Source organism: Mercenaria mercenaria, chromosome 14 (genome assembly GCF_021730395.1).
Source record: "Mercenaria mercenaria strain notata chromosome 14, MADL_Memer_1, whole genome shotgun sequence".
NCBI classification, from domain to species: Eukaryota; Metazoa; Mollusca; class Bivalvia; order Venerida; family Veneridae; genus Mercenaria; species Mercenaria mercenaria.
The window spans coordinates 45,822,956-45,848,837 of NC_069374.1; the positions used below are offsets into that span (position 1 = coordinate 45,822,956).

The 25,882-nt window shown below is 35.3% G+C and overlaps 2 protein-coding genes and 1 long non-coding RNA gene across 5 annotated transcripts in view; 2 read left to right on the plus strand and 1 right to left on the minus strand.

Moving 5' to 3' along the window:
- The window catches only part of LOC128548480 (uncharacterized), a 58,236-nt gene extending 57,100 nt beyond the window's left edge, over nt 1-1,136 (plus strand). Inside the window, exon 4 of the mRNA XM_053523408.1 lies at nt 503-1,136. Within this exon, the coding sequence (XP_053379383.1) occupies nt 503-1,101 (599 nt within the window). The 3' untranslated portion in view covers nt 1,102-1,136. The remainder of the gene's footprint in view (nt 1-502) is intronic.
- LOC123527466 (uncharacterized) overlaps nt 1-25,882 on the minus strand; it is an 89,287-nt gene that overhangs the window by 43,872 nt on the left and 19,533 nt on the right. The window lies entirely within an intron of this gene.
- On the plus strand, nt 12,943-19,362 carry LOC128548481 (uncharacterized). 3 transcript variants are annotated; one of them, XR_008367081.1, is made up of 4 exons: nt 12,943-13,174; nt 13,563-13,623; nt 16,750-16,835; nt 17,962-19,362. It is a non-coding gene; the product is annotated as an uncharacterized LOC128548481 (long non-coding RNA). The 3 variants fall into 3 exon arrangements; XR_008367082.1 differs by lacking the exon at nt 12,943-13,174 and adding an exon at nt 13,217-13,448; XR_008367080.1 differs by lacking the exon at nt 12,943-13,174 and having other exon boundaries at nt 13,467-13,623.

Genomic DNA, 25,882 nt, shown 5'->3' on the forward strand with positions numbered 1-25,882 from the left:
AGTAAACACTGTCATTTATATGACTGAAAAATTGTTGAAAAAGATGTTAACCCAAAACATACATACACCAATCAGTCCATTCTTATCGAATAGTATAATGGTGTTAATATGAACATTTAGACAATTTGTATGTTTCTCATTGGAAATTGATAAACTTTGATAGGTACCACTTGCCACATCAATATTGGATTAATACGGAAAAAGATTCAATAAATTGATTAACTTTCTCTTACTGTAACAAATGGTAAGTTCCTAATCAAGTCAGTTGTTATGTTGCTGCCAGCAGGTGAGTTTTTGATTAATAGATTAAGTTATATTTTTATAGAATATGATTCTTTGGCACGGCACACATCACATAGAAGTTGAAGCTGATTCAAGAAAAAAATGTATTACTACATTTGAAGTTTTTTTGTAATTAGATAATTTTTGTTCAAACTTATGTCTTATTTAATGCATTCAAGATTGTTTTGTCCCTGTCTCAAGGAATGTTTTTGTTTTTCAGGTGATGTTTACCTAGAAGACAATGGCTCTGTCAGTCTTAAGAAAGTGTCCCTTCCACAGTCGCCACTGGTTGAACGACGCAATATACGACGTCTGCCTCGACCCGTTACCACTCCAGCCGATATACAGAATTTCTCGACTATCAAATTGGAACAGCTTCATAGTTTCGACTCTCCTTTAAGAAACAGCAATGGGTCTCCAAAAGTTGAGCGAGTTGCTAGCTATGACGCCTCACAGAGAAACAGGGTATATGATTCTAGTGATTCCTCGCCGGAAACTTGTAACATGAGAAAAAGTTTAGACACCCAGTCATTATCTAGCTCACCTGCACCAAGTCGTAAAAATGGAAAACAACCTATATTACAAAGATATAATAGCTTGTCACCGACACTTTGTCGTAAGAAAATCGCCGACAAACTGTCACCAGCATCGTTGCGGAAGTCAGTGATTTTACGAAGCTCCAGAAAATCTGAGCCAATTTCTGTGGATATGTGCAGTGGATGTGGTTTCCCGCTACGGGATGAAAACAGGATCTCGGTGTCAGCAAGGGGAGGGAAGCGTAAACAGTTTCACGGGGAATGCTTCAAATGCTCCATGTAAGTTTATTTTTCCGATTTTCCGATAAAGGCATGAATGCAGTACTGTAGACTAGGTTTCATCTCTTCTCTTTTTTTAATAGCGTAATTTTAAAGTTAGTGGTAATATTAAACCTTTTTACAGAATGTGACCTTGTAGCTAGGTACATTGTGAGAAATAACACTGCTTGATATAATTGTGATTGTTTTATATTTCGAAAGTCACACTGTTTGCAAATAATAGTAAAACTAAAACTCTAGTGTAATCAAACCTAAAATAAAATGCTAAATCAAGAGTGAACAAGACTTAGCGGAACAGTTAAGGAAATAAAAACCAAAACCTATAAAAAATCAGAATTTTATTTGACATTCACTAATTGTTTCTTTGCAATAAAAGCTGATGCAGGGGAGACAAAGCTGGAATCTGTAAAATTTACCACAGAGTACTCATTATCTCCCTTGGTTAGATAGAAAAAATACGGGCATGAGCTATAAATATGTCAGAATCTGCAGTTGGCAGTTATAAAAATATTATCAAGATATGAAAATATGAAATTATTTGATATAATTTGTAAAACATACAATGCATGCATTCATTGCAAATATCAAATTTTTTAAGAAAAAATGGACTGCACCCGTAATAAACAAAATATTAGACATCTTTTACTGATACAGTGTGCTAAAATAACATAATAAATTACTTAAAATGCACTTCAGTTTCTTTTGATAGTATATTCAAATTTCAGTTTATTTTTAGAAAATTATCTTTCTAAATATATATCAGAATGTCCGCCCTACATCATACCTTTTGTCCTTGAAATGATAGTTGATGTCATGTAAACATTTAGTCTGCTAAATTTCTACAATGGACTGGCATGGTCCATCATTCAATTTGGGCCATACCACTTATTATTCAAAGCGCTGTTCACTTACAATTTACTGCCTGAATAGAAAACAGTACAGACCATGATCCGTGCAGGCTGATCTTGGTCTGCACTGGTTGCCACCAGCAGGCTTTTAAAAGGTTAAATTCTAAATAATGATATAATAATGAAGTGTGAAGAACACTTTGCAAAAGTTGAATTCATTGTCTTAAGAAAATTTCCTTCAGATTTACTTAACAGCAAAGTTTATAAACAATCAAAAATCAGTACTAATTGAAATTATTCTTTGAATGAGCTGCGCCATGAGAAAACCAACATAGTAGCTTTGCGACTAGCATGGATCCAGACCAGCCTGAGAATCCGCGCAGTCTGGTCAGGATCCATGCTGTTCGCTAACGGTTTCTCTAATTGCATTAGACTTCGAAAGAGAACAGCATGGACCCTGACCAGACTGCGCGGATACGCAGGCTGGTCTGGATCCATGCTGGTCGCAAAGCGACTATGTTGGTTTTCTCATGGCATGGCTCAAATTGATATTTCTAAATTCCTTCTCTTCAATATAAATAATTTACTGTGGTACTGATGCAATAGGTAGATTTTACATACCTTTTTAAAATAAAAACTACCAAGAACTTATTTTGTGTAAAATAATTTTTTTGCAATTTGGAGGAAACATGCAATGTAAATCTTGTGTCTTAGGCATGTTGCAAATTTTTCAGTGGATCACAAATAATGGAGGTAAATTAATGTCTGATCCATCTTTTTGGTAACAAGATTTTTGGTTTATTTCCTCTTAAATATAAAGACCATTTCATTCATTTTGTATGTCATTTTAAACCTTTACCCTGCTAATATTCTGAAATGGACTGGTCCAATTCATTCAGTTTGGGCAGCACCACTTATTATTCAAAGGGGTTTTCACTGAAAATTTCCTGAATAGTGAACAGTGAAGACCATGATATATCTGCACGGACATGCAGGCTGATTTTGGTCTACTCTGGTCGCAAAGGCAAAATCATTTGCTGTAAACAGGCTAAAGGTTAAAGAACACCAAGGATGGTAATTTTAAGAGGAACTTTTAAAACTTAAACCACTTTTTGATTAGATTTTTATTTATCAAAAATAATTAATAGGGTATTTTCAAGTGTAAATTTCAGCCATTTTGGACACAAATAATATCTTTTTAATTCTAATTTATTGATTAATCATTACTATACAGCTCTGTTGAAACAACAATTACATGTAAAAATTTGGAAATGTTTCAAAAAAAAAAAAAAAAAAAGAAAGAAATGAAAATTTTCATGGGCTGGAATTTCATAATTAAAAAATCTGACATAATTGTAGATTCAAAAGTTCCAATGACCACCCATGGAAGCTTTTGAATAATGGGTATATATATATATATAAACCCATATATATGGATCTTGCAAATTACAAAAATAAAAACTGTTACAGATTTTGTTGAACAAACAATAGGTGCCCTGTGTATATTTTTCTCCCTAGTTTTTTTTTTTTTTTTTGCGAGAATGACTAAGTGACATAACTAAAAGTTTTCTACTGGAGCAGCATGCAGGTGGATTTGATAATAATGTTGTTATCACAGTAGATATGATCTCAGGGGTGCAGACATCATCATGCCAATATCTCCGGGAGCATCTTATTGCTGAAATCTACTCATAGATTGCTCCCAGAAACCATGTAAATGTCAGGAAAAAAGCTTTCCTTCCCACTTTATATAACATTAGTCATAATTGGAAGAGTAAGAGTCAGCTCATCAGATTGACATCTCTCATCTTTGCTGGAGTATTGACCCGCAGAATGTTGCTTCTTATTTTATTGTATGTTTTGATAAAATTGCAAATGTGTTAGTATTCTCAAAAGTTTTGATCTGTTAGGTAATAGTTATTTTCTAAGCATGTTCATGATTGCTTGCAGCAAAACATGGAGGCACTCACAAGCCTGTCATTAATGTTTGATACCAGTCTGAAATTACTTGCAGTAAATTGAGGCAAACTCAAGCCTTAAAATTGCTCTAAAGTTTATAACTGACTTTTGAAACCAGAATGTTGTCTTACCATTGGCCAATTTAAAGATTGCACTCAGAAAAAGGCAGTTGGATGCTAGGGATTTTAGACTAGTTCTCAGAATCAGCAATATTGCCTTGTATCCTGAATGTTGGCCTAAGAATGAGTTTAATGAGCAGTCTCAGGACACGGTTTTACCACTGGCCAATTTCAAGTTTGTGCTCAGAAATTGGAGTTTTCAGACAATTCTATTTCTTTAATATGCGTAACAACAAAAGGTTGTGTGAAAGTTACAGCTCAAGCAATAATGATTGGTTGTGTAAAAATATCTCATAGTTACTTCCAGTAGCCGACTTAGCTATCCCCATGTTTCTGGGTCCTTTACAAAGTTGTTCAGCCATGCTAAAGCAGTATGATAGTTAACATCGGGAGATCCGTTTTTATGCAGAAAAAAATAGACAGACATTTCTCAATCATTTTGAATAATTTTATTCGTATTAGTCAAAGCCCATTAAAGAATATTGCAGTGGAGGAAAGTCACTTTGTTTCATTTGTTTGTCATATACCAACACTAATTACATATAAGCTTGTGAAAGTTACACACGCTCAGATTAAAGGGAAGCTTAGCAAATGTCAAGAAGAGGTTCGAGCGATCCAAGGTAGAAATATATATAGAAGAAAGAAGGAATAAATTCAGGTCAAGGCGAAGAGTTAGAGCGATCACATGTATTCCAAAGATCAGAGTTCGAGCCATTGAAGTTCAACTGTATTAAATGTTCACAACAAAAAATGTAGCTGAAACTTGAAACTGTTACGTTACAAACAAATGCATTATGAGCCTTTAAGCACACCTACAGTTTATCTTATCCGACTTCATAAATGCATTTTACCCAGTGTTTTTCATAATTCTGTATTTGAACAGTGTCAACTTGTTAACATGATCAGTTGTATTTTAAGTCTTTGGAATGACAAGGAAGTCATGAAAATAGTTGATAGAAAATTAATTAAACATGATTTTCTCAAACAGTTCTATTTCTTCTGCATATAATACTGAGGAATATTCACTCTGGGGTTTTAGTATTGCCATAACCCTAGTGTGAAAATAAGGCAAAAAGTGTACATTGTGTTTGGTTCTCTGAAATGGATTTATGAGTACCACTACATACTGGATTTAATGGAATGATGAATCTGCATTTTGAAATTGATTATTCATAATATTGTGCAATAATATTTTTACCGAGCTTAAAGAGAAATAAGGATTGACTGCATGGTTTATAGCAATTTTCCAATTGCATTTATGTATCTCCATTAAGGCTGAATTCTACCCATGCATCGTTTAGGGAGAAGCCATGATTAATCACATTGTATTTATGATATAAGTAAATCTAGACTCATCAGTCATCTCTGTTATAGAGGTTTTCCTCACTTCACAAGTCATGTATAATGCAATCTGCTGTGAAAGTCATCATTTCATCTGTTGCCAAGAGACATAATAAAATCATATAAATGCACAAAAAACTGTATCTGGGATTTCCTCCAAAATGTTATCAAACATTGACTGTAAGTAACAGCAAGTTTAGGTTAGAAATGTTACATTAAAGAAAATAATTAAAAGAAACCTGCCTCAGCATCTTAAATATTCTTGTATTGTTTTCCTTTCATCATTATCATCATCGGGGCTCCGGAAATTTTGGTAACTCAATCGGTCCGAAACGAAAATCCTGACATCGGCGCTACCCCACCCACCGCATTCCCAATATTACATATTTTGATAAACGTGATAGAGTAAAGAAATAAGCATGTCATGCATTAAAACTGAGTTACCGGTCACCGCGAGTTACCATACAATGAAGACAGTTATTCAGCGTTATGTGTGATCGTTACTTTGTTTAAATTTCGATGTTTTTTTTCAAGAAAATACTTGCAAGGATACAATTGTCGCGGCATTGACACCGCGTGCGTAACTAGTCTAAAAGCCAACGCACGTGACTTAGGTACCGTATACACGGCATATACTTTGTGATGTTTCCTCATTCTTTGACGGAATTCTATAAAATACAATGCGTCAAAGTGAATTACACGACACATATACTCTGCTACACAGTCTCAGTATTTTAAGAATACTCTCCCGCGGACCGAATGTGTACGTTATGTGAACTTCCCGCATGAACAGTACCAAAAGGTCACGCGGGTTGGCCACGGATATTTCATTTTACTTACGTTGTACTTCAATAAGCAACTACATTTTATAAAGTTATATGTTCTCTTCTGATGTAAACAAAATTTCAATTTGAAACGTTTTTTAAAAGACCGATTTGATAAACAGCGCCGCTCCGGTTTTCTTTATCATTCGTGTTTGCCAGTCCATTTTTCTTTCTTTTTCTTTTTTGTACAGTCGGGTTGCAAAGACGATTTTCTGCACTTGTTTCAACTGGAGCCCCAACAAATGAATCATGTATTTTTTTCAAATCCAGTAATTATAAAAATTGTTTTTATCGGTTTTCCGTCTGATGTCTTATTAAATCAAGACCTATAATGTACAATTATAGGTCTTTGATTAAATGCGGTGACCATTTGTTTTTTACCGTGATCAAACATAGCCTTTTGAAATAAACCATCCGTCGGATTCTAAATAAAAGAAGTGGATCCCCGTCGAAATGATTTGGATCCAGTCAGAAACATTTGGAAACCAGTCAAAAATGTTTAATAAACTGCAGTCGGCTGTCTGCAAACATTAAAGGATGTGCCGCGCGAGCACTGATTGCGTCATGTGCTAATTACGGACCGATTATCAAGGTGACAATCGGACGTTTGACACGTTATTGATTATCTGAGGGTGCAACCAACAATTTCCTGCTTGGCAGGTGATCGTGTATTGAGATATCTGACCGAAATATATATTTTTCTCCATTTTTATGGGACCGATTTTTTTCGTTTTTTCACTTCACGAATCGGTCCGAAAAGTCAAAAATCGGTCCAAAACCGACAAACCGGCAAATTTCCGAAGCCCTGATCATCATCATCATTATTATTATCATCATCATCATATTATCATCATCATTGTCATAAGCTTTTTGGTTATCTTCACCATCATCTTCATTATTATTGTTGTTGTCATCATGGTTGCTGCCATTATCATCATGATTATCATCATTGTTATTATTTTCATCATCATCATCACCATTACCACCATCATCATCATCATTACCACCATCATCATCATCATTGTTATTATTATCATCATCATCGTCATCATTGATATCAGTTATCTTCATCAATTCCATAATCATCAGTGTTCGATTATATAACCAGTGATAAATTGCAAATATTTTTTATCAATTTCTTTTGCATCAACAGCAGAAGTAACATCATTTTCATTGCCATAATTATCTCAAATATTACAGAAAAAAATTGCAGTGAATTCAGAAGATCAACATGGATGATTTACATTTTTGTGTCCATGGTTTTGAAGATTAAAAGCTAAGCTTACTAGATAGCTGGTAGCAAATATGGATGAATAGCTGATAATTTGTGACTTTTCTTAGTTCAGTCAGTGTGTTTTGTATAAAGTACATGTTGGCTCTCTTTTCATTGTCAAACAGAATTTGTTCTCTAAGTCAATAAGGCCGGACTGTGGCTGGTTATCGGAGGAACAGATCAATTTTCTTGTTACAGTATCAGATATTTCCTAGACCAGTCTATCCTAGACAAAGTGCATGTCACTGTGGATTAGGCTTCCTGTAGATGATTGACTTTCTGCAATACTCACAGCATCAGATGTCTTCACTTTTGTGGTTCTTATTTCATTCTCTTGCTCTTCAGTTGCAATCCCCTTTAAAGGGGCATGCACATCACAGCATCAGAATTTTCAAAACATTTAATCTATAAAATATAAGTAATAATATTGCAGTATTGTTTGCAGTATTACTGTTGTTTTTTGCACAATCCTGAAAAGTTCTTAAATTTTATGTCCATTCTTGAGAATACCTGAAAAATGCCAAATTGTCCATGAATGTATAAATTTGAATTTATTTAAAAGTGACTCATAAATTTGCTTTAAAAGTCCTTGAAAACAGTAATTTAAAAATAAGTCCTGAATTTTTGTCAAGTTTTGTAGTTGTTATTAAATCCATGAAGGAATGATAGAAAATAAAAGTGTTGAATCTGCTACCATAATGCATGAAATAGTTTAGTTTGTGAAACTAGAGTAAAACATCTCATAAGAATGGAAGACATTGTCTGATATTAAAAAAATGAGTCCATTTTTTTCGTGTTCTTCTAGCTGTTTCTTGCAAACAAATAATAGAAATAAGATAAGTAAGGCCGTATGATACTATATTTAATGAAAAATTGTATTATCTATGCCCCTGACACGTTTTTTGCAGGTGTGGACTGTCTGTCTGAATGGGGCATAATTCCAACAGTAGCCATTCTTTCAAACTGAAAGTTGGCAAAATTGTTGACAATTGACTTACGTACATTAATTGACTGCAACAGAACGATTTTGAAAACTTTGGTATTTCTTATAGGCATGAAGGGGGCAATTAGCCGGATATGCCTCCGTGGTCCACTCGAATGTAGTCCATATCAATATATAGTGCAATTTTCCCGCCTAGTAAAGGCCATTTTCATGCCAGATATAAGCTTTATTTGTGCTTGATTGTAAAAAGGAATGTCCGCAGATGATTTTAAGCTACGTTATATGCTTCAGAAGATGATTATAAGCTGCCTTGTAAAATGAAAGTGAAAGTAGGTATTTCCTGATGTCTACCTACGCAATATTAACGTTTTCATCACGTGTCTCAGTCACGTGACCATGGTTTCACTGCATTATGGTCAACCCCATATTTTTTGGGTATATTTTGATTGCCTAAAGACAGACCTTCAAGACAAGGGTAGTCTCGCAGGTAGTGAAAGGCTAGAAATCTTGATAAAAATATGTTGTAAGTTGTTAATTTTATATAGAAAATAGCAGCGGATGCATTTAATACCTTCATACCTAAATTAAGCCGAAATTCGTATATGTATTATTGTGGTTCCACTGGTCGGAATTATCTTCGACAATCCGGCCAATAAAGCATAATCAGAAAGTTTATTGTAATGAAATGTAGGTCATGACTGGATACTATGTTACCTGGCGTAAGAACAAGGTCAGGTGTGCGATGCAGGAAACTTCTTACCCTCTTATTTAATATTTTAGACATATCGTATACATCATAGAATTGATAGTTATGCAGTTATACGTGGATAGATTAAATTTAAGATAATATATTTTCATAGTTCAATGGTACGTTCCCATTTCCTGTGATAAGTTTTTTTTCCACATCCTGCTGTCATATTTCTCACAGATAATGTGAAAACTTGAATTTCTGATCCTGTGCCTGTCTTACGTTCAAATTTATTTTCATGTTAATATTAAAATGCCTGTTTGACAGCAAAGGTAGGAACTGTTATAAATGTAATTTATTCTCCAGTAGAAATGCAACTGTTTATGTGTGCATGTCAAAACAATACAGGAAATAATACGCAGGCGTTTTTGTTTGCTAAAACATCTTAATAATCTTACATAAGAAAAATATTACAAACATTGCATGGTAAAGGACATATTTATTAACAAACTTGTCTGACATAAAACAAAGAACACTGTCAGTTACTATGTGGTCGGCATTAACTGAAAAGTAAGCTCCATTTAAATGTTACTCCTAGACTGTCTCATGGTGCGTCAGCTTTCATAATTTCAGACACTGAAATTTGGTGGTAACAGACCAAAATATGTAATACTTTATAGGGTTGTTATTGATTTAATGCCAGTGATTGATTCTGTCCCATGGAGAAGAATAATTGGTCAAAAAATCTCCGCTATGGTTAACATTTCTTAGTTCACGAGTATGTAAAGAATTTTTACACATCTTGGGATTTAGGACTAAAACATTCTTAGGCATTAATTTGAAATGTTTAGAACCTGTTTCATTTTGATTCTTTAAATGAAGATGTTAAAAACAACACAAATTAAATACTAGAGGAAAATACAGGTGTTCTTGATATCTTAATAAGGATATTAAAGCGGTTATTGCTTTTATGTCAGTATTAGAATATCGTGAATTAATGAACCTATGAAAGATGTCGGTGTAAAAAGCAATAATTAATAGGAAACCTGTCTGAATGAGTGTAGACGTCACAATTATTGCCTTAAACATCACTTTATTGCTTGCGTTGGTCCTGAAATACAGATTCAAATATCTGTTACATATTCAGTATAATCTGACATCGACTCTGAATTTTTCATATTATATGGAAATACGAGAAGAATTCTGAATAAAGTATTATCTGAGCCGTGCCATGGGAAAACCAACATAGTGGGTATGCGACCAGCATGGATCCAGACCAGCCTGCGCATCCGCGCAGTCTGGTCAGGATCCATGCTGTTCGCTAACAGTTTCTCTAATTCCAGTAGGCTTTGAAAGCGAACAGCATGGATCCTGACCAGACTGCGCGGATGCGCAGGCTGGTCTGGATCCTTGCTGGTCGCATACCCACTATGTTGGTTTTCTCATGGCACGGCTCATCTTTTGTTTAGATTTAAAATAGACTGTATTTCAGGCGTGCGTCTTTGAAAAAGAACCAAGAGAATACGTTACCACAGGATTTCCGCTTCATAAGAATATTTATGAGACTGAAAATGCGTTATGTTAACCGTATCAGCTAACAGGAAGAACACATTATGACATTTGCTTGAGTATATTCTACTCTGAAGCCATATTTAATTATCTGTTTCGTAACTTCATCTACTTTGCGAGTCCAAAATAAGAAATTCAACAAGCAATTTAATGTCATCCGTGAAGATTAAGGGGTCGCCGCGGCCGAGTGGTTGCGGTTGTTGAATCACTTTCCCCTCGCTGCTGTGGCTTCAAAAACCTCGGATGTGATTTAGTCATCCAGATGGCTTATGGAGGTGAGTGGTTGTGTTCAGGCCAGGCCCCTGAAGATGCTTGAAGCAATGCTAGGTTGGTAACCTGAGCCATCTCCCAAGAAGAGCTGGAAAAGCATCATATGATCTAAAATTGTATCGGTGTAACGCTAAACCCGACAAAAAACAACAAAAAAAGCATAAAAAACCAATGGTATTTGTTGTTAGGCGGTCATACAACACGTGTAAACTTCACACCATTATGATGAAACGGAAAGATACATGATTACATTATGACCTTTATAGGTAGGTTTCATTTTCATTTGCATGTATTTTCTTAAATATTGAGAGAAAAGATACCAGCGGAATGCACAATTCACGTTCTGGTAGGCCTACTTTCCAGGAATGCTTGAGTCGTCGCCAGTGTCAATCAAATATCAGTGTTGATACACATGGTTTCTCTTTTCTCTGCAATTTGCATTCTCTTTTGAGAGAAAAACACAGTGTGATGTAAATTTTTGTAGGTACGGCGCTGTAAGTGTATGTATTTTCTCGTAGTAGGCCATTCTCATCCATCAGAGGTTCGTCAAAATCCCGAGGAACCACGGTAGACCTCTGGTATCCGAGAATGGTAGTAGGCATGCTATATGTATTCATTAAGCATGGCAATTTAGCTAAAAAGCGGATAGTTTTTTCGGGAAGGCGTAGATAATTGTCCCCGTTTTACGAAATACCACGGTTTTCATTACCATTTACTTTATGTTATGTACCATCATCCAACATGAATTCTGACATATTTTCCTCCTGTTTTCTCGGCACCTGACACTGTATGCTTGGTTCAATGATAAAGGTGCATCTTGCAGTTATTCAGTGGCAAATAGCAAAAGTTTGAAAATATTCATGATGAAAGAATTTGAAATTAAGCATATTAATAGGCCTACCACCAAAAATGTTTCTTCAAATAAATATTATATATGTAGCATAATCTGCCTTTATGTATGGAATTGTTTATCATCGGTTCATCTCTGTTTGTGTTTTCAGACAGGGCTTTAAAAGAGATCGTAAAATCTCAAACTGAATGGTCACAGACACTCAGAAATGCAATTCGCATTTTAAAAATAAACTTCATAAATCTTTCTAGGTTTGAAAAAATAAAGGTAACAGTTTTACAAAAGTCAATAATGTTTTTACTTGACTATTTAATGATAGGGGTCGTTTCAGTATATCTTCAGTTCTCTGTTGCTCGTTGTTTTACTATGATACAGCTGTATGTAACATTTAACAGGCAGACATCCCGATTCAAATAAAGACGGTCTCTTTATTAGATTTGATATGAATCAACAAATTCTTCATTCTCTTTAATAAATATAAATATATTTGCTTTATAAATGATAGCTCATCAATAAATCAGAAAAATAATACACAGTTGACTACAGTAAGTTAGCCCTGGAACAACTGATACGTATTAGACCTTCCTGGTTAGCCAAGTGGAGTTTTGCCTCACTAAAATAGGCTCCTGGTGGTAACAGAAAAGCAATAAGCAATTTCTCGTGCAAACTTGTGATAAACGCTGTTGAATACTCTGCATTATACAGGTAGTTTCTACAAATGTCATGTTAATAAGTGAAAAGTTTAAGGAGATTCATATGTAATAGAATCTACAGTCTTTTCCATTTTAACTGCAATCTGTGGAAGTAAAATTGTGATAGTGTAGCTCTAATCGGATATCCCAGTATTTGGATGTTCCACTTTAACCTTTTGACTTTTGTAGAGTTGCGAGTCAGTACTTGGCCGATCACAGAAACTACTGATATTAGTGTTGTGCGAGCAAAAGAAGCTAAAGGAGCTAAAGGAGCGAAATATTTCAAATATCCCTGGCGATTTCAGCTGCCAAACAAAGTGATAAAAACCAGGAACACGTCCACTATCCGGAATGAAATCATCGGGAATAACTGAAATATTCCGCTCGTAGAGACTTGTACTGTGTTTTTCAAAGCAATTTATGATGTCACTTTAGTAGGGAATCGATCCTACCGATTTTCGTCGCAAAGCGACGAAAATCGGGATCGAATCCCACTACGGTAACATACGAGGGTATCCAAACAACACATACTATCCAAATAAAAAAATATGGAGTTCCGGTTTAGACCATGGGCGTGCGACGACCCCGATGAAATTCGGGATATCACGGTCTTCGTTAATGTTAATAAGCGTCCGTCAGATCAGTTGGCGAAACGCAATATCCGCACAATAAGATGTCTGCGACCCGAAAGAATATTCAAAGTAAGCTGTTAATTAGCTAATCAGCCGGTAACGTGACTACACTGATATAATTTGTGATACAAACATGCTTTATTCAATACTGAGTAGCATTTTTAAACGGCGACATTTTGAATATTTTTATATTTAGAGTGAGAGTGGATACTGTTACACTGGCGCCCACATTTTGAAAATTTGAGAAAACAAAAACATTCTCCAACGAGTTCTTCAGCTCGGGGAATGAGAGAATAGATTCACCTTTGTGTCGCTTTTCAGATCGTATTTTAATTCCTTTCCGGTACTTTAGTTTCTTTGAACTTCTCTGTTACTTATTGAATTTTTAAAATTAAGAAATCCGTGATTTTACTTGCAGGCATGACTGATAAAATGGAATTATTTTACTTTTATATAGAATATGGACGGCACTCCAGTACAGCATGTGCATGGTTGGACCTGTTGACATTTTTAGAAACGTGAGTAACTAACTTTCCATTATATAATAATGTAAACAAACACCCCACCCATAAAAAGCATCGGGGCCTCCGTGGCCGAGTGGTTAGAGTCGTTGACTTCAAACCATTTGCCCCTCATCGATGTGGGTTCGAAACCTCATTTGGGGCGTAGAATTCTTCACGTGAGGAAGCCATCCAGCTGGCTTACGGAAGGTCGGTGGTTCTACCCAGGTGCCCGCTCGTGATGAAATAGTGCACGGAGGGGCACCTGGGGTCTTCCTCCACCATTAAAGCTGGAAAGTCGCCATATGACCTAAAATTGTGTCGGTGCGACGTTAAACCCAACAAAATAAATAAACATAAAAAGCATAGAAATTCCTCATTGCTCAGCCTTAGAAATATAGGGAATCGGGTCGGCTTATAGAAAAAAATATAGATATTTCTTTCAAACTTGGTTCATATGACACAAATTAAAATAAAAATAACTTGGTTGCCTTCAGTTTTGGTAGAATTATTTCCCCTTTTCAGATTTTTATGACGCATAATTTTTGAAGTCCAAAAAAATTATGCGTTAATGCATTACATTATGCTATTTGCGTTTGTTTCGTATATTCCACACTCATTTGACACCGTGCAAGTTGAGCTTATGATTCTGCCAATAAGCTGTGCTCAGCCTAAATATAGGGAATCGGATTGGCTTATAGAAAAAAATATAGATTTTAAACAGGCTGGTAACATTGCCCGATCTGGCTTTCGACATAAAAACTAACATTTTTTGAAAAATAGTAAAGATATTTCTTTCAAACTTGGTTCATATGACACAAATTAAAATAAAAATAACTTGGTTGCCTTCAGTTTTGGTAGAATTATTTCCCCTTTTCAGATTTTTTATGACGCATAATTTTTGAAGTCCAAAAAAATTATGTGTTAATGCATTACATCAAAGAAGTATAAATACACAGAATGGCAACTGGCTGTAATCTCGCGTGAGCTCGTGTCAGAGCGTGATTCGGCGTTATCTTACTAAAAACAAACATCGGCGAGCATGGAGTTACAATTTTGTACCTTTAAAACTACTTTTAAAATACATGTTAGCTTCTAAAACAAAATTAGTTTAATTTGAAATGGTCTTAAGACACGAAGTACACGTTTTCTTTTGCCATCGAAAGAAGCGTGGTCATACGGTGATAATTAATTTACCGATGAATAATTGCTTTCGCATACAAAATGGCGCGTGGAGAAAGCGACACTTTCGGTAAACGAGATCTCGTTTTTTTGTCACGGGAGGTTGGCGAGATTTGCTCTATATGCCTTTCAAGTTGCCAATCTATTTATTTTTATAGCTCTTTGATTACATTAATCATTTCATTATGCTATTGGCGTTTGTTTGCAAATTGTCAACAGTCGGGATAGCGTTGATAAGCGCAACTTGGCGCAGACATGCAATTCGATCTTTCTTTGGAATATGTAATACTGTTTACATGTCGTACTGATACAACCACATTTTAAAATAAATCCGTATTGATATGGCCACATTTTAAGATTAAGTCATATCTGATCCCTAACAAATTCGTAATTACAAAAATACAGCCCTTATCTGGAGCTCTGAAGCATGCTCGATTAATGGTCAGAATTATGAAGGAATTGAATTCAAACTGTTCCATAAATGCAAGAGTTTAAGAGTTAGTCAGAACCATAATCATGCAGAAGATGTAATTACTTTCACAAATCACAAGGCTCAAATTTTGGACTCGCTAAATGCAAGTCAGTTTCATGGAATGCGAGTTAAGATAAAAATTTCACACAATTTATTTTGCAAATACAAATAATAGTCAAAATTGTTGCGGTTTTGGTTAATGTTTGTAGATTCGCTTTCATTTGAGGATAACAGAAAACACAACATCTTTTTTGGTTAGCCATTTTTTGTTGAATGGATTACTGATTATATTAAAAGAAATGTAGAGGTCTATCTTATAATTAAATCTAGAACGCAGGCTATCTTACTAATTCTTACATGTATACAGTTGAATCGGTATTTATAATATTAAGTACGAAAATTTGCCTTGCTGTAGTTTCAGCCAGTAGTTAAGTTACGCCATCAATGATGCATTCCGAATTACTTTGAGGGTCATTTTGAGTTATAACGCACAAAATTGTATGCCAAGGAAAACCGTGCAAACAATATTGATGTTCTAGCATGATTTTTTAGGATATTCTAACATTTTTAATTGAAAGTCTAAATTTGCAAGTAGATTTCAGATTTAGCAACAAGAAAAAAAAGCTACGTGCTAAAATTTGCAGTACGTTGGTCAAAAAAGTTAAATTTGAGCTCTGCAAATGCAAACTGAAGCCGCTCACATTACTTGTTGTTCCGATGCATTCAATTCCTGTTCTTCTAGGAATCCCCAGTCGGTCATGTCCAAAACAATATGATGAAGTATTTTGAGGGTATGAGCTAGACCAGTTGTTTTATGTTTTCAAAATTCAGCTTTAAGTTCAGGCATGTGAAATAATAATTGGTGTCAGGCTTGGAAAATTTTCTATTTGGTTGCCAGAATGGGTTAGTTGAAATCTGAATTTTGTACACTGCACTCATACTCAAATATGTTTAAAGTTATATTTATACATTTATGAATCATGACCGTCACATACCAATAAACAATTTTAGCATTTTGTCGGCTCCTGTGTTCATACTAAACTGAAGAAGGCAGAACAGATTCTTCTAGCTGCTTTACAAGTCTGTTTTTGCCTTTTAATGATATCGAGCAAAGTGAAGGTCATAGACCACCAAGTCAAAAAGGTACCTGGAATTCACTGGGTTAAAGTAATGTTTTGCTGTTCGGGCTGGTCAGTCGTGTAAACAAACCTATACTCATACAGTGACTTTTCTTTTTCAAAACTGAAATTTTTAACCGCATTTACTTTGTTTCATTGTACATTTTGACAAAATTTGCTACTGTTTTATTTTCATTAAAAAAGTTTTATTTCACAAATTTCTCCCGCCATGCTAATAATATAATTGGGGTCATTTGAATGGCATGAAAATTGAAAAACTGCAAAAAAGATGTTTGCCCTTAGACCTTTGAAATTTCAAAACTGCTGGTTGTCCATGTTTTCTTAATTTGCTCACTTTTTCACTATTTTCAGGCATCTTGGTCTATTATACAGAGTATTGTTGTACTGCTCCAAAGTGCTTGTTGACAGACTGAAACCACTTGCTTGCAGCTCATAAGGTATTTCTATCTTTCTGTTTCTTTATTATATAGTTGCAGCTGTGGGCAGCAGTTTCAATTATTCAAAAAGCATGATAATTACTGTATACAAATTAGTATTTGTGTGGACAGATTTTTGCGATTGAGTCAGTGCACAGAATCAAATACCAAGGAACATTAGGCGTAAAAAAAAATTGTCTGTTTCCTGTATCCTGACCTACCATAAATTTTTTGCCAGACCCTAAATGTTTTTATGGCCTTTGAGAACAATTTTTTTTCAAGTTGCAAAACTGCACTTTTTATGCTTTAAACATGGACAGTGATGTTATAAATCAACTTACTAATGCTCTAGAGGCATAACACCCCTATTTGTATTTATTTTTTGACACAAAAATAATTTCCAAAAAGTCTCCCTAAAAATAATTTTAAAAAATCCAAAGAAAAAGTTTTTCCGACCTACCTACCCTAACTTTTTTTAGCATGTTACCGGAAATAAAGAATTTGTTTTAGGCCTTAGTAAAGACTCCCATTTCATTTTCTTGATGAAAAAACATTTCTGGACAAAACCATAAAAATTAATACATGTATGCAAATGTAAACAATTATTAGCTCAATCACATGTCACAGGGTGACAACATGAGTTGATGTTCGTCATGTGTCAACAATTTGTAAAAAATCTTCTTCAGAACCTTTGGGCAGATTTACACCAAACTTCACAGAATGATCATGGGGTGGTCCTTTTTCAAAATTACCCAAAGAATTTAATTCCATATAGAACTCACCGAAAAGAAAAACTGAAAATGATTTCTTGTCAGAAATTGTTAGCCGGACAGGGCTTTTCATCCTTATATGACAGAGGCCTATATTCGGCCACTTCCCAATCCAAAAATATTGCATTTGCAAGGTAACATTTCCCAAAAATCACATCAACAAATGGTTTAATTTTGTTTACAGCTTAGTATTACCGGAGGAAGCGGTTCTCAGATATTGATTTTTTAGTGAGCTTTTGTGATCGCGCTGCGTCCGTCGTCCGTCCGTAAACTTTTGCTTGTCACCACTCTAGCGGTCACATTTTTCATGGGATCTTTATGAAAGTTGGTTGGGGTCTCTTTTTATCAATTTACAATGTTTGATTTGTGTTTTACAGGTTTACTTCTTGAGAGCAGGCAGCTACAAAATGGAAGGTCAACAAATCCAGTATACTTGAAAAGCAAGAAAGAAACACCAGAAAATATGAAAAGACAGAAATACAAGGGAACTTGAATAAAAAAAAACTTTTAAGGATAGGAATTCAGGATTTACTTGGAAACTAAATTTTTTTTGAGAGCAGCAGTGATTGACTAAGCTCTGTTACTTTAAGAGATAATGTATTATCACATTGGTGTTGTTATTGTCGAGCCAGCTTGTGGAAGCGAAGACATAGTTGTCCAAATGTCTGTTCGGTGTATGTGCGTGCGTGCGTGCGTCAGGATTTGTTTGTCCAGACCATATCTTGGACATGCATGGAGCAATCTTGTTTATATTTGGTATGAATGTTAACCTCAGTGAGACGGAGTGTCATGCACAAACCCCAGGTTGCTATCTCAAAGGCCAAGGTCACACTTACAGGTCAAAGGTCAAATTCAAAAATGACTGTCTGGAGCATTTCTTCTTCATGCATGGAGGGATTTTGATGTAACTTGGCACAATTGTTCACCATCATGAGATGGAGTGTGATGCGCAAGAACCAGGTCCCTAGGTCTAAGGTCAAGGTCACACTTAGAGGTCAAAGGATACAAGAATGACAACTTTGTCCGTAGTATTTCTTCTTCATGCATGGAGGGATTTTGATGTAACTTGGCACAAATGTTCACCACCATGAGACGGAGTGTCATGCAGAAGAACCAGTTCCCTAGGTCTAAGATCAAGGCCACACTTAGAGGTCAAAAGTCAGATACAAGAATGACTTTGTCTGGAGCATTTCTTTTTGATGCATAGAGGGATTTTGATGTAACTTGGCACAATTGTTCATCATCATGCGACAGAGGGTCATGCATAAGATCCTAGAATTACTTCCCTTTGTTGTTACTATAAATAGCTTACATTTGTAACTTTTTTATTACTGGTCATAGGGAAAAATCAATACCACTTTTCTGTAGTACAACATGCATGTTACATCCAATTTTCAGGTGTATTTTGACCTATCTCTGGTGGTGCGGATTTTTGTGTGGACTTAGAATTTTTTTATATATATATTTTTTTTTTAATTTTTTTTTTTTTAAATTTACGTTCCTTTGTTGTTACTGTAAATAATTTATATTGTAACTTTTTGCAATCTCTTTTATTTGGCATAAATGTTTGCCTCAATGAGACAAGGAGTGTCATGTACAATTCCCAGTCCTTTTGACAGCTGACGGGCTCGACAAATTGCCCATGGGCATCTAGTTCTCATAAAACATACTAAAGTTTCATTAATCTTATTTTAGATAATTGTTTTCTGGTTTATTTTGTAAAGAATGTCTACTACATTGTAATTAACATAGTTACAGTAAAGTAATATTTTTCATGAGATTTTAAAGAGAATGTTCTGTTATACCCCCATGTAGTAAGCTTGTCTGTCTTTCAGTTAGTAGGTTTTCATGGCTTCCAGATGATAACTCATGAAAAGCTTGACCGATTTAAATATTTTTTGGTACATAGGTACAGGTCAAGACGACTTTGGGGTCAGTAGGTCAAAGGTCAAGATAACTTGCAAAGGCTTTGGCCTGGGATCATAGCTTTTGTAACACAGGTGTAACATGATAAAATACAGGTTGTTTGAATTTGAGGTCAATAGATCAAAGGTCAAGGTCACAGTGACCTTGAACAGTTGAACCGTTTCCGAATGATAACTTGAGACCTTGAGCCTAGGATGATAAAGTTTGGTACACAGGTGTCACATCATGAAATACAGGTCAAGTTTTACTTTTGACAGCTGGCGGGCTCGACATATTGCCCATGGGCATCTAGTTCTCATAAAACAAACTAAAAACAGGCAATGTTTTTCAGATTATAACTTGAGAATGCTTGAGCCTAGTATCATGAAAATTGTTAGGGAGGTTGATTATGACCAGCAGGTGACCCCTAATGATGTTGAGGTCAGTAGGTCACAGGTCAAGGTCACACTGACCCGGTTCTTTAAAATAATGCACGGAGGGGCACCTGGGGTCTTCCTCCACCATTAAAACTAGAAAGTCGCCTTATGACCTATCTTGTGTTGGTGTGATGTTAAATTCAACAAAATAACGGTTCTTTAAAACAGTTTTTGGACAATAACTTCAGGATGCTTGGGTTGAGAAACACAAAATTTAGTACAAGGTTGGTCTTGACCAGCAGATTACCTGTATTGATTTAGAGTTCCAAAGGTCAGGATGACTGGGAACATTTAAACCTTTTCCATACAACAAGGTGAGCTTTTGTGATCGCCCTGTGTCCGATGTCCGTTCAGTCCGTCGTCAACAATTTGACTGTTAACACTTTAGAGGTCACAATTTTGACCTAATCTTTATGAAACTTGGTCAGAATATTAACCTTAATAAAATATTGGACACATTTGATATTGGGTCATCTGGGATCAAAAACTAGGTCACAAAGTCAAATCAAAGGAAAAGCAGGTTAACACTGTAGAGGTCACAGTTAAGACTGTATCTTCTTGAAACTTGGTCAGAATCTTGATGATCTTGCTGATCTCAAGGTCCAATCTGAATCTGGGTTATGTAGGGTCAAAAAAACTAGGTCAAATCAAAGAAAAAACTAGTTTACACTCTAGAAGCCACATTTATGACCATATCTTAATGAAACTTGGTCAAAATGTTAATCTTAATGATCCATAGATCAGATTAAAATCTGGCTTAAGTGGGGTCAAAAACTAGGTCACCAGGTTAAATCAATGGAAAAGCTTGTTAACATTCTAGAGGTCACAATTTTGGCCCAATCTTAATGAAACGTGGTCAGAATGTTACTCTCAATAAAATATTAGAGGAGTTTGAAATTGGGTCATCTAGGGTCAAAAACTAGGTCACGAGGCCAAATCAAAGGAAAAGCTTGTTAACACTGTAGTGGCCACATTTATGACCATATCTTAATGAAACTTGGTCAGAATTTCAATCTTGATGATCTATAGGCCAAGTTAAATCTGGGTCAGGTGGGATTAAAAACTAGGTCACTAGGTCAAATCAAAGGAAAAGCTTGTTAACACTCTAGAGGCCACATTTATGACTGCATCTTCATGAAACTTAAACAGAATGTTAATCTTGATGATCTTTAAGTCAAGTTTGAATCTGGGTCATGTGGGGTCAAAAACTAGGTCATCAAGTCAAATCAAAGGAAAAGCTAGTTAACTCTTTAGAGGCTACATTTATGATCATATCTTAATGTAACTTGGTCAGAATGTTATCTTGATGATCTTTAGGTCAATATGTCAGGTGAGCGATACAGGGCCATCATGGCCCTCTTGTTTATTTGTTCTTGTTGTAAGAGAAATTGTACATTTTAGAATACAGATTACAGCAAGTCACATTTTCTTTATTTTGACAATACTTATTTCAAAGCCTGACAAAAGTATCCAGTACTGTTATTACAAGTTGTTATTTACAGTTCAGCTCTATTTCTTGTATGGATAAAACAAATTATGTGATCTGTGATCATTATAAATGTGTATACAGATAAACCTTAAACATGTGAACATTTTATTCAATAAATAAAGTGTAATGCAAAATTAGGATTTGTTTTATGAGTAATTTCAGAATTACACTTAACACAAACAGAAAAAAATCAAGCCTGCACAAGAAGGCTAATATGTCTCCCTAAACTGAGCTCTTAACCTGCGATGGTGCAAATAGATTGTTGATGTGTGTCTGTCTGTTAAGTCTTGTTAACAGTGAGTTGCAATCTAGTAACTTTTCAGTTTGTATGATTTTTAGCTCACCTGAGCACAGTGTGAGCTGATGTGATCACCTTAAGTCTGTCATTGTGTTTCTCAACAATCTGCCTGTTAACACCCTATATATAGCTAGTAGACAGTTTTTTTTAAATGTTAAAGGGATGAGTTGAAGTCTGATCGATTCCCGATTGAGGCAGTGCCTTATTTCATATTATTTATGGAAGGCTTTAAATGTTTCGAAGGTGCAATCATGCAGATAGCGGCTGCAAGTGTATAAACTCCGATTTTGAAATGTTCTACAAGTTTGCCGAGTAGCTTCGCATAGCGTTACGCTCGCGTAGTTCACCTTTTCAATGTATATGATACTGTGACCGGATTTCTTGTCATCGATCTTTTTTTCATTTGACTAACATATAAAAGGTTAATTGTGTGAAAAAAAAACGGATTTTTTTTTTATTACACAAAAAAAAAAAAAAATAAAAAAATAAAAAATAAACACTGGACCCGTGCCTGTGTAAGCTTTATATGGTATAGAAAATGTATGCCCCTCCCCTATTATAAATAATTGTACTCAAGCGTTGAATATCGTTATATTTTTTTTGACTGGTCGATATCCCCCTCTAGGTAGACAAAGTAAAGTATCAGAATGTAAGATCCGACTACCCGAGGTTTTTAGACAAGCCCCTCTCAATTCCATCTGCTCATGAAGGAGCATTGTTGATCGGTCGAGTACAAACATAGTAATAGTCTGGCTATACCGACTAGATAATCTTTTTTTTTTTTTAGAAAAATAATTCTTTTTATATATTCTGACATCATCAGTCTTTGCTCTGATTATAGTATGTTTTGAGAAGAAAGCTTACATATAGGGACATAATTATACAAAATTGGAATTGCCTCTGGAGTTACCGAGATCTCCTGTGAACAAAACACTGGGTCTGAACACAGACTAACATAATCATAAAACCAACCAAATTATATGTTTACATCCATAGTCAAGTGGCTCTGCCTTAAATGCGGCCAGTGCAGACTAGTGCATGGACATACAGCCCGGCACTGCTCACTTTTCAGTATATAAGTAAATTTAGTGAACACCCCTTTGAATAAAAAATGGTATTGCCCAAATTGATTGGTGCTCCCATTCATTTTAGAAATTTAGCAGGCTAAAAGTTTAATAACAAGTATGAAAACAATTAGTAGATCTTTGTTTATTATGAATAGCAGATGTAAACATAAAATTAAAACAGTTCGAAAATTTAAGGTTTAGCAGTATATCACAAAACCACAGAAATATTTAGAAAACGAACAACATCTTTAAAAACAACTTATCTGTCCCATACATTTTACCATTCTGTCCCATAGAATTGGATACTTAAGATATAATAAGAGTTGTCCCCCTTTAAAAAGGAATGCCATTTGTAAAGAAATAAAAGTTATTAGTTGTCTGTATATACCTATGAAACCTACAGGTATGAAATAACACTTGCCCTAGCAGGCTGGTAGAGTAAGTGTCAATACAATGGGTTTTCTGAGATTTTATTTTTACATCATTCTGTTTAATTATTTTAAAATATGTACAGTTAGTTTGCATATAGAGCAAAGGAGGCAATTATCGACCCCTTAAGACCATAATCTACCGTACATATTCTTACTTTCACTTTCAGAGACAAAGTGACACATATATTTGAGACAAACTATCATTGGTCGATTTCAACCAGTGAAAACACTTGTTACATTACAGAATAAGGGATGGTCTAATATTCTGTCTCGTGACATGTGTTTTGCCATTATCGACCACTTTGTATTATCGACCCCTTGTTTTTTTTTTTTAAAAACTTTGAAAACACTGAAAATCAAGCATACTATTTTTTATTAAGTTAATTTTTATTTGTCCTTTATTGTCATAATTGCAATTTGAAATTATGCAACTGGCATATAAACAAAGCATAACTTACTATGATTTCATGGAAAATATTATTTCATGTGTTTTTTTATTTATAATTTGGTCTTTTCATCTATCACAGTTTCATATTTTGGTCTTTGACTGACAAATTGAAATATTAGATAATAGTTATTTGTATATAACATTAGCCACACCCCAAGAATTTAAAATTAATAAACCCCTCAAACAAAGTTGATTATCCATATTATCTACAGCCTTAACAACTATTTTTAGCATTCAATTTTTATACATTTAAAATTAAACTTTTTGTAAGTCCCCTGGAGGGCAACAAGTGAAGTTTGTTGCTTAGTACATTTAATGTGCCACCATCCAGCGCATTCATCACAGCCCTTTTTACTCATTTGGTTCCCATTAGACTGACCCCACCCCTGACATTGGTCTAAGTGTCTGCATGTCCATCATCATTTGTCATCAGGGAATCGTCAAAATCGTCTAACTGTCCTTCATCATAAATGATAGAAACATCAGACTTGACAAACTTTCAGAGACTCTGCGCTTTTTTAGCTCACCTGTCACAAAGTGACAAGGTGAGCTTTTGTGATCGCGCGGTGTCCGTCGTCCGTCGTCCGTCCGTGCGTCCGTAAACTTTTGCTTGTGACCACTCTAGAGGTCACATTTTTCATGGGATCTTTATGAAAGTTGGTCAGAATGTTCATCTTGATGATATCTAGGTCAAGTTCGAAACTGGGTCACGTGCCATCAAAAACTAGGTCAGTAGGTCTAAAAATAGAAAAACCTTGTGACCTCTCTAGAGGCCATATATTTCAGAAGATCTTCATGAAAATTGGTCAGAATGTTCACCTTGATGATATCTAGGTCAAGTTCGAAACTGGGTCACGTGCCATCAAAAACTAGGTCAGTAGGTCTAAAAATAGAAAAACCTTGTGACCTCTCTAGAGGCCATATTTTTCATGAGATCTTCATGAATATTGGTCAGAATGTTTACCTTGATGATTTCTAGGTCAAGTTCGAAACTGGGTCACGTAGGGTCAAAAACTAGGTCAGTAGGTCTAAAAATAGAAAAACCTTGTGACCTCTCTAGAGGCCATATTTTTCATGAGATCTTCATGAATATTGGTCAGAATGTTTACCTTGATGATATCTAGGTCAAGTTCGAAACTGGGTCACGTAGGGTCAAAAACTAGGTCAGTAGATCTAAAAATAGAAAAACCTTGTGACCTCCCTAGAGGCCATATTTCTCAATGGATCTTCATGATTATTGGTCAGAATGTTCACCTTGATGATATCTAGGTCAAGTTCGAAACTGGGTCACGTGGGATTAAAAACTAGGTCAGTAGATCTAAAAATAGAAAAACCTTGTGACCTCTCTAGAGGCCATATTTCTCAATGGATCTTCATGAAATTGGTCAGAATGTTCACCTTAATGATATCTAGGTCAAGTTCGAAACTGGGTCATGTGGGGTCAAAAACTAGGTCAGTAGATCTAAAAATAGAAAAACCTTGTGACCTCTCTAGAGGCCATATTTCTCAATGGATCTTCATGAAAATTGGTCAGAATGTTCACCTTGATGATATCTAGGTCAAGTTCGAAACTGGGTCACGTGGGGTTAAAAACTAGGTCAGTAGGTCTAAAAATAGGAAAACCTTGTGACCTCTCTAGAGGCGATATTTTTCAATGGATCTTCATGAAAATTGGTCAGAGTGTTTACTTTGAAGATATCTAGGTCAAGTTCGAAACTGGGTCACGTGGGGTTAAAAACTAGGTCAGTAGATCTAAAAATAGAAAAACCTTGTGACCTCTCTAGAGGCCATATTTTTCATGAGATCTTCATGATTATTAGTCAGAATGTTCATCTTGATGATATCTAAGTCAAGTTCGAAACTGGGTCACGTGGGGTTAAAAACTAGGTCAGTAGGTCTAAAAATAGAAAAAACGTTGTGACCTCTCTAGAGGCCATATTTCTCAACGGATCTTCATGAAAATTGGTCAGAATGTTCACCTTGATGATATCTAGGTCAGGTTTGTAACTGGGTCATGTGCGGTCAAAAACTAGGTCAGTAGGTCGAAAAATAGAAAAACCTTGTGACCTCTCTAGAGGCTATATTTTTCACGAGATCTTCATGAAAATTGGTGAGAATGTTCACCTTGATGATATCTAGGTCAAGTTTAAAAGTGGGTCACGTGCCTTCAAAAACTAGGCCATTAGGTCAAATAATAGAAAAACCTTGTGACCTCTCTAGAGG